Source organism: Eulemur rufifrons, chromosome 5 (assembly GCF_041146395.1).
Source record: "Eulemur rufifrons isolate Redbay chromosome 5, OSU_ERuf_1, whole genome shotgun sequence".
In the NCBI taxonomy this organism is placed as follows: Eukaryota; Metazoa; Chordata; class Mammalia; order Primates; family Lemuridae; genus Eulemur; species Eulemur rufifrons.
In genome coordinates, this window is record NC_090987.1 from 30,341,138 (window position 1) to 30,354,146 (window position 13,009).

Consider the following 13,009-nt stretch of genomic DNA (forward strand, 5'->3'; position numbering starts at 1 on the left):
TAAAGACTCTTTGACTTGTAATTAGTTAAAGAAATGAAGCTTTGTCTAAAGGCTTGGAATGTTTTGTTTTTTTTTTTTTTCTCTCTGAGACAGAGTCTCACTTTGTTGCCTGGGCTAGAGTGAGTGCCCTGGCGTCAGCCTTGCTCATAGCAACCTCAAACTCCTGGGCTTAAGCAATCCTTCTGCCTCAACCTCTCGAATAGCTGGGACTACAGGCATGTGCCACCATGCCCAGCTAATTTTTTCTATATATATTTTTTAGCTGGCCAGATAATTTCTTTCTATTTTCAGTAGAGAAGGGGATGGGTGGGGGTGGGAGTGGGGTGGGGTGGGGTCTCACTCTTGCTAAGGCTGGTCTTGAACTCCTGAGCTCAAACAATCCTCCCACCTCGGCCTCCCAGAGTGCTAGGATTACAGGCGTGAGCCACCGCCTGGCCCAGAAAGTTTTAAGTTAAGATAAGGAGGTCTGTTAATCAGAGACAAGCCGCTGGCCATATATTGGTTATGTAAATTGAGGACCGCAGGTTTGCCTTGTATATCCTGACTTCTTAATGAGTCACAAAGTATATCCCCAAGAAGGGCGGGGGGCTCGATGAGGCAGGTCTGACCTCCCTTTTCATGGGCTGCAACTAAGTTTTAGGGTATCTACTCGGCCAAGAGTGGGTCCATTCAGTCAGCCAGTGGGAGGCAGCCTTAAGATTTTATTTTAGTTCCCACAGGTATTCTGGAATATGGATGTATCTCCATTTTGCCATTTACCTGCTGTGAATGTTCCAATTTTTTCCTGTTACTGCGTTCTACCAAATAACTAGCATCAGCTCCTGGTGCAAACATGCTGGTGTTTTTCTAGCATTGACAGCAATTCGTGAAGTTGCTAAAAAGGTGTATTTTCAAATGTAACTGATGATGCCAACTGTCTTCCAAAGTGGCTGCACCGATTTACACCAATTTACACACCTATGTAGAGATATGGAATCACTGCTTACTTGGCAGAGATAGTTTTCCCCCGGGGGGGTAGGGTGTTCCAGGTCTGGCAATCCCTGTGTACCCGCTCCGGGCCTGACCCAGGCGTCACGCCCCCGGCCGAGGTCCCTGCACTTGTTTGGGCCCAGCCCCTTCCGTGGCGTGGTTCCGCCTCTCCGTCGCGCCTTTCCACAGGGCTTGTACCGGGAGGGGCGGGGCGTGGGCCGGTCGTGACGTCACTGCCGGTCAGACGCCATCTTGATGGTTTGCGGCCGGACTTGGATGTGGCAGCTCCGGCGGTGGTGAGGGCGTGGGGAAGGGTGGGGTGAGGGGGCGAGGCCGCATCGAGGGCGGCGAAACTCTCCTCCCCTCGGCTCCACCGCGTGGGACGGCGTGGACGTGGTGTCGGAGGGATGTCCGCCTTCTCCGAGGCGGCGCTGGAGAAGAAGCTGTCGGAGTTGAGCAACTCGCAGCAGAGCGTGCAGACCTTGTCCCTGTGGCTCATCCACCACCGCAAGCACTCGCGGCCCATCGTCACCGTGTGGGAGCGGGAGCTGCGGAAAGGTGAGTCGCCCGTGCTTCTCCGCCGCTCCCTGCCCGCTGGCCGGTTCCCTGGCGCCCCGGGATCTCCTGTCCTCTTCCCGGGAGCCCTGCTTTCTAAGCGGCCCCCGCTCCACGGTGACCCTGGCTCCCTGGCGAGGGGAGGGAGCTGTCTCGGTGCCCGCGCGCGGTGGTCCGCGGGCTGGGAGGAGCAGCGTGCACCGCGCTTCTGCAAAGTCGGCGCTTCGGAGGAATAAAGGAATGAATTAAAAAAAAAAAAAACAAAAAAACTTCGATTAACTTAACACAGAAACAGTAGCAGGAGCTTGGGAGTCCACACCCAGTTAGGGCTAGAAATTCAGGTAGTTAGGTATTTGTTTCATTCCGTGGAGTATAATGGAGGATATAGGAGGGAAGAGGTAAGGAGGTGGTAAGGAAAAGATTGGTGTGGGTTTGGGCGTTACTTCCGTCATTTTTATAACACATTATCTTAGTCTTGCAAAATTAATAGAGGAATCAGTTTTAGAGCTGGGGAGTCTAACATAAGATATGTAATGCAGTGGAAAGAACCCTGAATTTGTAGATTTTGGGCAAGTTTCTTGTAACTTCTGGATTGCAGATGCCTCCCCTGAAAATGAGAGATTTAGGTTAAGTGATCCAATGTCCCTTTTTGCTCTGTGATTATATTCCTCTAGTGCAGCATCTTTATTTTGCAGAACATTTTATAGTGCTCCCGTAAATGAAGTCAACTTTTTTGAGCAGATGTCTGTCACTAAAATGTCCAGATTCGGTTCTCTTATGCAAAGCGACTATATCTGTAAAAAACTGTATGTTAGTGCGACTGAAAATAAAAATATTTCATTTGCTTAGTCTGAGTTTGTATTCATTCATTGGTTGGAGTGGGTACTCTTCATTTTTGTTTCAAACATCCTGATAGATATGGTGTTTATTTAAAGTGTTAAGGGTTTTAACCATTAGTAATCAAAATAGATGCTTGGCCCCTCTGAAAGCTGTATGATGTATTAATATGAGAGCCAAAATGTTGACTGTGTAGAATGGAGACAAACCGTCCTTGTCCTTTGTATTTGCTTGTGGTTAGGAAAATGTCATCCCTTAGAAGAAATTGATTTACAGCCCTATTTTTCAGTTTATGTATAAGTGTATGCGTATTGGCTCTCATTGAGGAATTAATCTGTGAGTGGACAAAAAGTTTTGAGAAACAATAATATAAAGGTCTGAAAAGTAGCTGTGAATTTTGAGAAGTCAGGAATTATCTTTGCTTCTACATTTTACTAGATTCAGAATCAACAAGTTTATCCTATTTTTTTGTTTTTGAAAGATTATTTAGAAACACACAATTAATTACAGAGTGATATCCAGACTTAAGAGCCATTATAATACAAATCAGTAGAAAAATGGCAATACTGGGTTTTTTTTTGTTTTGTTTACCGTTTTTGTAAACATCATTTAAGTCCCTTGTATTTTTTTATTAACTTGAAGGAAAGAATTTTTCACTGAGTTGAGGCTGATAGGGTAAATTAGTTATAAACTTTGTCTTTTTGTGTACATTAGTGCAAACCCCAAATTGAAATCTTCTCCCATTGCTTTTGTTAAATAATAAGCGAGATGCTAGATATCTCTGAATGTCTGGAAGAGGTGATGGACAGATGGAGAGATACTCAAGAAATATTAAGGAGATGAATTCAACAGGGCTTGGCTGGTTGGCCAGAAACGTATAAGGACGGTAAAGAAGAGGAAAGACTCTGACTCCTTGGCTCTTGCCTTGGTTGATTGGGACGATGCTGGTACCATTATGGCTTTTAAAAAGAACTGGCTTGAGAGACAAGGATGAATATTACTAAAGTAGTTCAACTTAACATTTGAAGATATCAATCAATCAATTAATTAGAAATAGGGGCTTGTTTCTCCGGCGATATGGGTTGGTTGTAAAGATTTTGGAGCCATCAGAATATAAATGATTGTGGAAACTTACACACGTAGGAGGTTCTAGGGAGAATGAAGAAAGTGACAAGAAAAGGACAAAGATAGAATTCTGGGAAACATTAACTCCTGCTGGGTGGACAAAGAAGAGAGCTTACTTTGGTGGGCAGCAGATTTTGCTGTCCCAGATCCTAGGAAGATGTGTTTTCCTTGAATCTAGGGAGGGGAGATCGGAGTCATAGACCTGGCTCTGCGCTGCTCACACCGCTGATCCACAGCCAATGCCCCCCAGCACTGGCTCAGAATGCAGCAGCCTTGGAGGACTGATGGGTTCTGGGGGAATTATGGGTCACCAGGAGTTCGGGCTTTCAGGGGGGGCCGCTTTTAGCCAAGAGGAGAGTGCAGCATGGCAGAGGGCCTCTTAGGACATAGGAGACCAGAGTACAAGCTCCCCACCATTTGGGCCTTCTCCTCCCCGGTCCACTGCTGCCAAGGCAGCCATGGCTGTTTCCGATGGGCAATACTAATTACAGGCATTTCACGTGAGGAAAGCTAAAAGACCAATAAATGATACTTAATCTTACAAATCAGGAAAAAATATCAATGGGTATTGTTGCAAGTGCAAAAAACAAATCAGGAAAAAATAAACCAGTGAGGCACCACTTTATGTTCATCAATTTGGCAAAATTAAAGAGTATGATAATATCAAGAATTGTTGAGGGTGAAGAGAAACAAATTCTTAACAGCACTTGGTGGAAGTATAAAAAGGTGTAAGGAGATCAGCTTAGCAGCCTCATGAAGTTGGGGGTATATATCCTTTGACCTAGCAGTTGTCTTTCTAGGAATGTATTTTAGAAGGGAGTACCACGCTCAAGATATTATGTTTATTATAGTTTTTTTTTTTTTTTTTTTTTTGAGACAGAGCCTTACTCGGTTGCCCGGGCTAGAGTGCCGTGGCATCAGCCTAGCTCACAGCAACCTCAAACTCCTGGGCTCAGGCAATCCTTCTGCCTCAGCCTCCCAAATTATAGCCTTGTAATGACAAAATTTGAAACAAGGTGAACATTTCATTAGTTAGAGAACGGATAAATAAATTGTGATATTCATAAAATGGAATAATGTCCAACAGTTTCATGAATGAACTAGAGATACAGGAAATAACATAACCAATTAAAAAACAACACATAAAATCTAGAGCTAAGAAAGCAAGGAACAGACCAATATGCTATTTGATGAAGTTTGAAAACATGCATAATAATCTATTGTTTATAGATACATATAATTATAGTTAAAACGTTACCGTAAGGAGAGAGGAAATGAAATGGGAGCAATGCTACCTAATATTTCATATATTTAAGAAAATACTGGTACAAAAGTGGGGAAAAAGATATGATATGCTATTAGCTGGGTTTGGGGATGTTTCCATATGCTTAAATGCTTCATACTTAGAAAAAATTAGAGGCATAAATAGATGCTGTTGAGGATGGTGATGGTGATGATAGTGTTGATAGTAATGATGGTTGTGATGAACATGTTGCTGCTGCAGTCCTCATGTTGGTCTGGGTTAGTATGCCAAAGATTTCCTTTTCTTGACACATGACTGCCTTTGTAGAGAGAGGGTAGGCTTTGTGTTTTCCCCCTTCCTTGCAGTTTTGCTCATCAGCTTCAGGATCCTCATCTCCTGTAGTTTAATAATAATGGCAATCACTTAGTACCAGGCATTATTTTAGCCGTTTTACTGTGATATCTTGAATCCTTACGTCATTTCTCCAAGTATTTATGAAAGGAATTGATCACATTTGAAAATATGCTAAGGAAAATTGGTTGAACATTTTGTATTAAGCTAGGCACTCTTTAGTTTCTAGAAGTGTATAAAGAAGACAAAAATGTGACAGTGGAAGAAATTACTGTTCAAGATATAAGAATGAGTAGGTAAAATTGTATGTGTCAGACACAGTAATAATTTATGTATGAAGGTTTCCCCCTCTTATTCTACTTGCCTTCCTTATCTTTTTCTCCTTTAAAGAAAGAGAACTTGTTTGGAAGCATAAACCCCAAGGCCTTTATAAAGACCTAAATGGCATATAATTTCCCTGATAAATGCAATAAATAAATACATAGCCAAAAATGTGAGCCATTTTGTTGTTTTTTTCCTAACAGCTTTATTGAGATATAATTCACATGCTATATAGTTAATCCATTTAAAATGTACAATTCAGTGGTCTTTAGTGTATTCATAGAGTTGTAAAACCATCACTAAAATCAATTTTAGAACATTTTCATTACCCAAAAAGAAATTCTAAAAAGCCTTTTAGCTGTCATCCCCCAATCCCCACATCTCTCTAACCCTAGAGAACTGCTTTGTTTTGTCTCTATAGATTTGCCTATTTTACTATTTCATATAAATGGAATTATGTAATATATAGTCTTTTGCAGCTGGCTGCTTTTAGTCAGCATGTTTTCCAGGCTCATCCGTGTTGTAGCGGCTATCAGTACTTCATTCTTTCTTATAGCCAAAAAATATTTTGTTGTATGAATTTACCCATTCATAAATTGATAAGCATTTGAGTTCTGTTTTTTGCTATTATAAATAATGCTGCTTTGAACATTCATGTATAAGTTTATTGTGGATATGTTTTCATTTTTCTTGGGTATATACTGAGGAGTGGAATTGCTGGGTCATATAGCAATTCTATGTTTAACCTTTTGAGGAGCCACCAGGCTATTATGTTCTTTTTTCCATTAAAAAATTACTTTTAATTATTATGGGTATATAGTAAAAATGTTTATTAGGGTACATGTGATCTTTTGATGCAAGTATGCAATGTGTAATAATCAAATGAAGGTAACTGGGGTATCCATCCACCAGGCTATTGTCCACCACGGTTTTACTATTTTTATATATTCCTACCAGAAATGGAGGGTCCAATTTCTCCATATCCTTGCCAGTATTTGTTACTACCTGTCTTTTGAACTATTGGTACCCTAGTGGGTGTGAAGTGGTACCTTAATACAGTTTTGATGGGCATTTCCCTGATGATTAATGATGCTAATGATGTTGAGCCTATTTTTATCTGATTATTGGTCGTTTGTGTATTGTCATTGGAGAAATGTCTGTTCAGATCCTTGCCCATTTTTAAATTTGTCTTTTTATTAATGAGTTGTAAGTATTCCTAATACAATTTCAGATACAAGTACATTATCAGATCCATGATTTGCGAATATTTTCTCCCTATCTTAGTGGGTTGTCTTTTTACTTTCTTAATAGTGTCCTTTGAAGGTGACTGTTTTAAACTCTAAATGACTCAGTATTTGAGTAAATTATAAAACTATTAATATACATCATATAATTAAGTTACATATTATATTCATTGCTGTAGAAATATTGACCATGAATCATCTGAATTTAAAAACCAACACTGACATTTGGGCTCTATTCTAGATATGCTCCCCTCCAAATCTGCAAGAATTGTAGAAAACAAGCCAGATAGGAGGAAGTTCTTCACAGTTAGTTAGGGTCACTGCCCTTACTAATCTAGTGATTGAATCCTTTGCACCAACCTTTTGTATGTTTTTTATATTGTGTCTTAACAAAACTGTAAGTGCCTAAGCCCTTTAAAGTATATTCATTCACCCTGTATTTATTGATTGTCTGTTACGATGATAAAGAAAGCAAGGTTTTTCCCTGACCTTAGAATTTATAGTCTCGTGGAAAGGGCAAACAATAAAAAAACTTGTAAGTATCATAATCTTGAACCAGCTTTGCATTCCTGGAATACCTTTGGCTTATCTGCATTGTATAATTATTTTTATATATTGCTGAAATTCATTTACTTATTGTTTTGTTGAGGATATTTGCATCTGTATTCATGAGGGCTCTTGCTCTGTAGTTTTCCCTTTTTTGGTACTATGTCGAGTTTTGATATCAGAGTAGCATAGTACTGACTTCATAATGTGAATTGGGATGTGTTCCCTCTTCTACTTTCTGGAAGATTATGTAGAATTTTTAAATCATTTAAACATTTGGTATAATTCTCTGGTGGAAACTGTCTGGACCTGGAGATTTCCTTTTTGGGAGTTTTAAAATTGTGAATTCAATATCCTTAATTGTTATAGGGCTGTTCAAATTATTTCATATTGACTGAGTTGTGGTAGCTTGTGATTTTTGAGGAAGTGGTCCATTTTGTTTAAGCTGTCAAATTTCTGTGTCTAGAATTCATCGTATTCCTTGTTTATCCTTGTTTTTTTTTTTTGAGATGGGGGTCTTACTCTTGCCCAGGCTACAATGTAGTTCCACAATCATAGTTCACTGTAACCTTGGACTCCTGGGCTCAAGCAGTCTTCCCACCTCAGCCTCCAAGTGGCTGGAATGACAGGCATGAGTCATCATGCCCAGCCTTCCCTGTTTGTCCTTTTGATGTCTGTAGAGTCTGTAGTTGATATACCTGTTTTATTCCTGCTATCGATAATTTGTGTCTTCCCTCTTGTTTCTTTGTCATTCTTGTTAGAGGTTTTTCAGTTACATTGAATTTTTTTTTTAAAGAACCAACTCTTTGTTCCTCAATTTTAATGTTTTTATTTACTTTGATGTCTTTTTTTACCTTTATTATTTCATTCCTTCTACTTCCTTGGGTTTATTTTGCTCTGTTTCTAGATTCTTGAGGTTTGAGCTTAAATTATTGATTTGAGACTGTTCTGCTTTTCTAATGCATGCATTTAGTGTTAAAAATTTCTTTGTCAGCACTGCTTCAGCTGTGTTCCATAGATTTTGATATGTTGTATTTCAACATGTTTCCATATGCTAGTTGAAGCATTTTTATGATGGCTGCTTTAAAGTCTTTGCCAGATAATTCTAATATCTCTACTTTGTGTTGACATCCATTGATTGTTTTTATTTTTTTTCTTTTAGTTTGAAATCTTTTTGGTTCTTGATATGGTTGGTTTTTTTTTTTTTTGATTGATACATAGATTTTTTTTGGATTATGTTATGAGATTCTGGATCTTATTTAATCTAATTTTAACTGGATTTCTCTGACACTGTCACATTGAGGGAGGAAGGTACTCTTTGTTGGTGTTGGGTGTGAGTGGATGTTCCGACTTTACACTAGGTCTTCACTGACATCATGAGAAGGGGGAAAGGAGTTTATTATTGCTGGGCTGTGGTGAAAGTCCTAATGTTTGACTAGGCCTCCTGTGACACAACCCTGAGAGGGAGTGCCTCCTTACTGCTCCGTGTGGGTGGAAGTCCAGGCACCCTACTTTGCCTTTTTTGACACCACCAGGGCTCCACTTTACAGTCTTGAGGCTGGAAGTCTATGTTTCCTATTTCGCCTTTGCTGGTGATGGTGTTGGCCACAGTGTTTTTCTATGGTATTTGGTTGCAGTAGAGTGGTTATTGTGTAAAAGTTTTCTGTCTTGCCAGGCTCACATTCTTCTAGTCCTTCTAGTCTCTCTCTCTAGAGAGAGAAAGTTTTTGTAAGAGCTTTTAATGTTAGTACCTGTTAGAGTTTCTGGGTTCTTCAACTCCAAATATGGGATATATAATATGAGGCTTAAAGCAAACCCAGGGGACTCACCCTTATGTTCATTGGGTCCCAAAGTCCCTAGCCAGTCTGCCATTTTCTCTATTCTTATATTTGTTTTGTATACAATGTCCAGGATTTGTACTTACACTTAGCAGTGGGTATAGAGAAAAGTACATCTTCTCTGTCTTCCCAGAAGCACAAGTCTCCTGTAGATGGATCTTTTTTTTTTTTTCCTCCCCCACCCACCCCTAGATGGATCTTTATATTGGAATTGGGACATACTGTTTGGAACTCTTAGACTAGTATTTTCTTGTCTTTGATATTATAGGATACTTTCTGGTTAGTATGTTGTATTAGTATTTTTAACAAGTTTATTTTAATATAATTCTATGCTGAAAACTAATTTTCACGTTTTTATTGGCTTAAAATATACATTTCCTGTAAAATTTAAGATAGTACAAAAGTATATAAAATTGCTAAGTAAACATCCATTGTAAAGAGGCCAGCTAATCTGTAAACTTGGAGAAATCTGTAAGGAATTTGTTTTTCATAAGAAATTTAAAGTTAATTCTAAAGATCATTGGGGAAAGTAAATGTGGAAGAAGAGCCAAGATGATTTTGAAGGGAAAACAGTAATGCAGGTGTAGTGTGCCTTTTTAGGTAATCGAGCAGACTGTACAGTTATGTAAATTGTAACAGTATGATGTTAGTACAGGAATAGAAATATATATGAATGGAAAAGAATAGAGATTTAGGAGAGACCCATTTTATATAGGCATATGGAAAATTAGGCACATCAAATCCATGGGGAAAGGATAGAATATTAACAAATGATTCTTCAATTCCTACCTAATGCCATATATAAAACTAATTCCAATTGAATTAAATATATAACATTGAAAAATCAATTATGGAAGCGTGAAAGAAAAATATATATTTATAATTTTTTTTTAGTATTGGATTGTGAAAAGACTTTCTAAATACAATATAGGCCAGGATTCATGTAGGCATAGATTTGGCTACATAAAATGATAAAATCCCTGAATGCAGAAAATACCAAATTTTAATTTTAAGCAACAGATTAAGAGAAAGTAGTTGCAGTATCTAAAACAGTAAAAAGCTAATATTCCATAACATAAAATGAACTTATAAGTTGGTAAGGAAAAGAAAACATCTCAGTAGAAAAATGTGCAAAATGATATGAACAGACAAGTCACAAAAGAAGGAATATAAATGATTCGAAATCAGCCTCACTAGTATTCAGGAAATTGCAAATAAAAACATGGCGATTTACTCCAAAGGGATTGGCAAAAATTTTAAATATTAATAATGCCATGGGAAATGAGCATTTTCGTGTGGTGGGAGTTCAAACAACCTTTTTGGCAGAGAACTTGACAATATTTAAAGTGCGTACTTTTTTTTTTTGAGACAGAGTCTCACTCTCTTGCCTGGGCTAGAGTGCTGTGGCGTCAGCCTAGCTCACAGCAACCTCAAACTCCTGGGCTCAAGCAATCCTCCCGCCTCAGGCTCCCGGGTAGCTGGGACTACAGGCATGTGCCACCATGCCTGGCTAATTTTTTCTATTTTTAGTTGTTTGGCTAATTTCTTTTTATTTTTAGTAGAGACAGGGTCTCATTCTTGCTCAGGCTGGTCTCAAACTCCTAAGCTCAAGCAGTCCTCCCTCTCAGCCTCCCAAGTGCTAGGATTACAGGCGTGAGCCACCATGCCCGGCCTAAAGTGCATACTTTTTAATCCATCACCTCTGCCTCTCAGAATCCTTTAGAAGTACTTGCTCATTTTACAAAGACAAAAGTATTTGAAACACTCTGTGTATCACATGACTAAGTAGCTATTAAAAGGAAAGAGGCTATTAAAAAGATTAGTAAACTGTTTTCACACTGAGTAGGCTGAGGAGGAGGAAGAGGGGTTGGTCTTGCTCTCTCAGGAGTGGCAGAGGCAGAAAAGGTGGAGGAGGTGGAAGGGGGCGCAGGCACATTTATTGTAATTTTTACTGAAAAACATCCACATGTAAGTGGATCACACAGTTCAAACCCATTTTGTTCAAGGGTCAATGGTAATTAAACACACGCAAAGAAATCTAAGGATCTGAGATGAAGTGTTCAATCACAAAGATGTGGCTACCAAAGCACAATCCATAATATTTCAAAAAATCACAAACATTTTGAATCAAAATTTTTTCCCAATAGCTGGGACTATACACACATGCCACATGCCCAGCTAATTTTTACTATTTTTTTGTAGAGATAGGATTTCCCTATGTTGCCCACACTGGTCTTGAACTCCTGGCCTCAAGCAGTCCTCCTGCCGGGGCCTCCCAAAGTGCTGGGATTACAGGTGTGAGCCACCATGCTCAGCTGCTAATTTATTCTTTAACCACCAATGTCTGTAGGTATCTAAAGGTGGTAATTGTATCTATACTCTTGCCAAATTTAGTGTCAAACTTTCATCTTGGTCAGTCTAATAGGTAGAAAATAGTAGTTGGTTTTAATTGTTTAACATTTGTGTTTCTTTGAACTTCCTTTTCACATTACCTGCCCATTTGATTTGTAAGAATTCTAGAGTGAAGGAGGAAAATGAAAGTAGTTAAACTCAATACATTGAAAATAAGCATGAGTAGTTAGAGCTCTAAGAAAGTTTGTTTTCATAATCTGAATTTGAAGTTGTAGGGGTTTCTGAGAGCAGTGTAATTTTACTCTCACCTATACTGCATGAGATTAATGATCAGAAAACTAAGTTAATGGGACAAGTAAGCGAAGCTGCAGATCTAGGCCAAAATTCATTTAGTAAATACTGAGCAAATTTTGAACCAACCATTGGGCTTGATTCTGGGAGATGAGATTGACAATAGTTGCTCTCAGTGGAATTTAGTTGGGAAGCACAACATTGAGTAAAAACAATTATGGTTAGTATAGGTGTGCCATAGGAAAAGTATGGGCACTATGAGAGCATCTTAGGGCTGCCTAACCTGTGTGGGCTGATTGGTCAGGGAAAACTAGAGGAACCCATTTAACTGAGGGCTGAAGGGTGGTGGGAGTTGGGGAAGTTGGAATAGTAGCCTTGGGTGTGAAGACTACTGTAGAGGACAGCAGTCCCCAACCCCCGGGCTGTGCATCACTGCCTAACCACCCCCCAACTCCCCGACCCATGTCTGTCTGTCTGTCCGTCCGTCTGTCTGTCATCAGTCCTTGGAAAAACTGTCTTCCATGCCCACTTACTTAAAAGTTCAAAGTGTCTTTCTGGAATTCATCTGATGGTTAAGGAATTCTATACTGTACCAACCTGGGAGGACATGGGGTATTAAGATAATGATTCCAATCTAACTTATTTTTCCCTAGAAATGCATAGTTCTATATAGTTACACAGAAGTGTATGAATACATACTTGCCATTTTACATGTTTAAAAACAAATACTTAAAGGGGCAGCAGGAGGTGAGTGGCTGGCTTCGAAGTTCTTCTGTGTTTACAGTCGTTCACGTCACCACCTGAGCTCTGCCCTCAACCCCACCCGCCAAATCCATGGAAAAATTGTCTTCCATGAAACTGGTCCCTGGAGCCAAAAAGGTTGGGGGCAATATTGTAAGGCCTTTAGTTCATATTAAGGATTTGAGATGTTTTCTAGAGAACAACAGAAAATCTCTGAAGGATTTTAAGCAAGAACTGACAGAATTAATCCCTGCTAGGTAATTTGAAATGTGAACCTGAACTCTTGAAGGAATGGGCTGCCAAAAATCTGAGACATCTGGCAGTGGTACAGGAGTACATCACCTCTATCCATTTTTCACCCACCTCAGCTATTAAGAAGCAGCCAGCTATGTCTGACTGAACAAAGATGTCCTGTCTGGGACAGACAGAATCCATTCAAGAATCATTTGTTGATTATATACTTTCTGTGGCCAAAAAAAAAAAAAGACTAAGTTAAAGCAGTTTCTGCCTTATAGCCACCACCTATCCATCCATATGAACATACCTTCCTCCCCCCCAGTGCTGTAGGAAGAAGGAAAAATCTTGAAATAGAATCT

At 39.3% G+C, this 13,009-nt stretch overlaps 1 protein-coding gene across 3 annotated transcripts in view; it reads left to right on the forward strand.

The window, feature by feature from the left end:
• Nucleotides 1-1,218: 1,218 nt before the first annotated feature.
• The window catches only part of RPRD1A (regulation of nuclear pre-mRNA domain containing 1A), a 54,239-nt gene continuing 42,448 nt past the window's right edge, over nt 1,219-13,009 (forward strand). For 2 of the 3 annotated variants that reach the window (XM_069468105.1, XM_069468107.1), the window contains exon 1: nt 1,274-1,527. In XM_069468105.1, coding sequence (XP_069324206.1) covers nt 1,377-1,527 — 151 coding nt within the window. In that variant the 5' untranslated portion in view covers nt 1,274-1,376. Of the gene's footprint in view, nt 1,528-13,009 lie in introns of all 3 variants that reach the window. The other variant, XM_069468106.1, reaches the window with a different exon arrangement.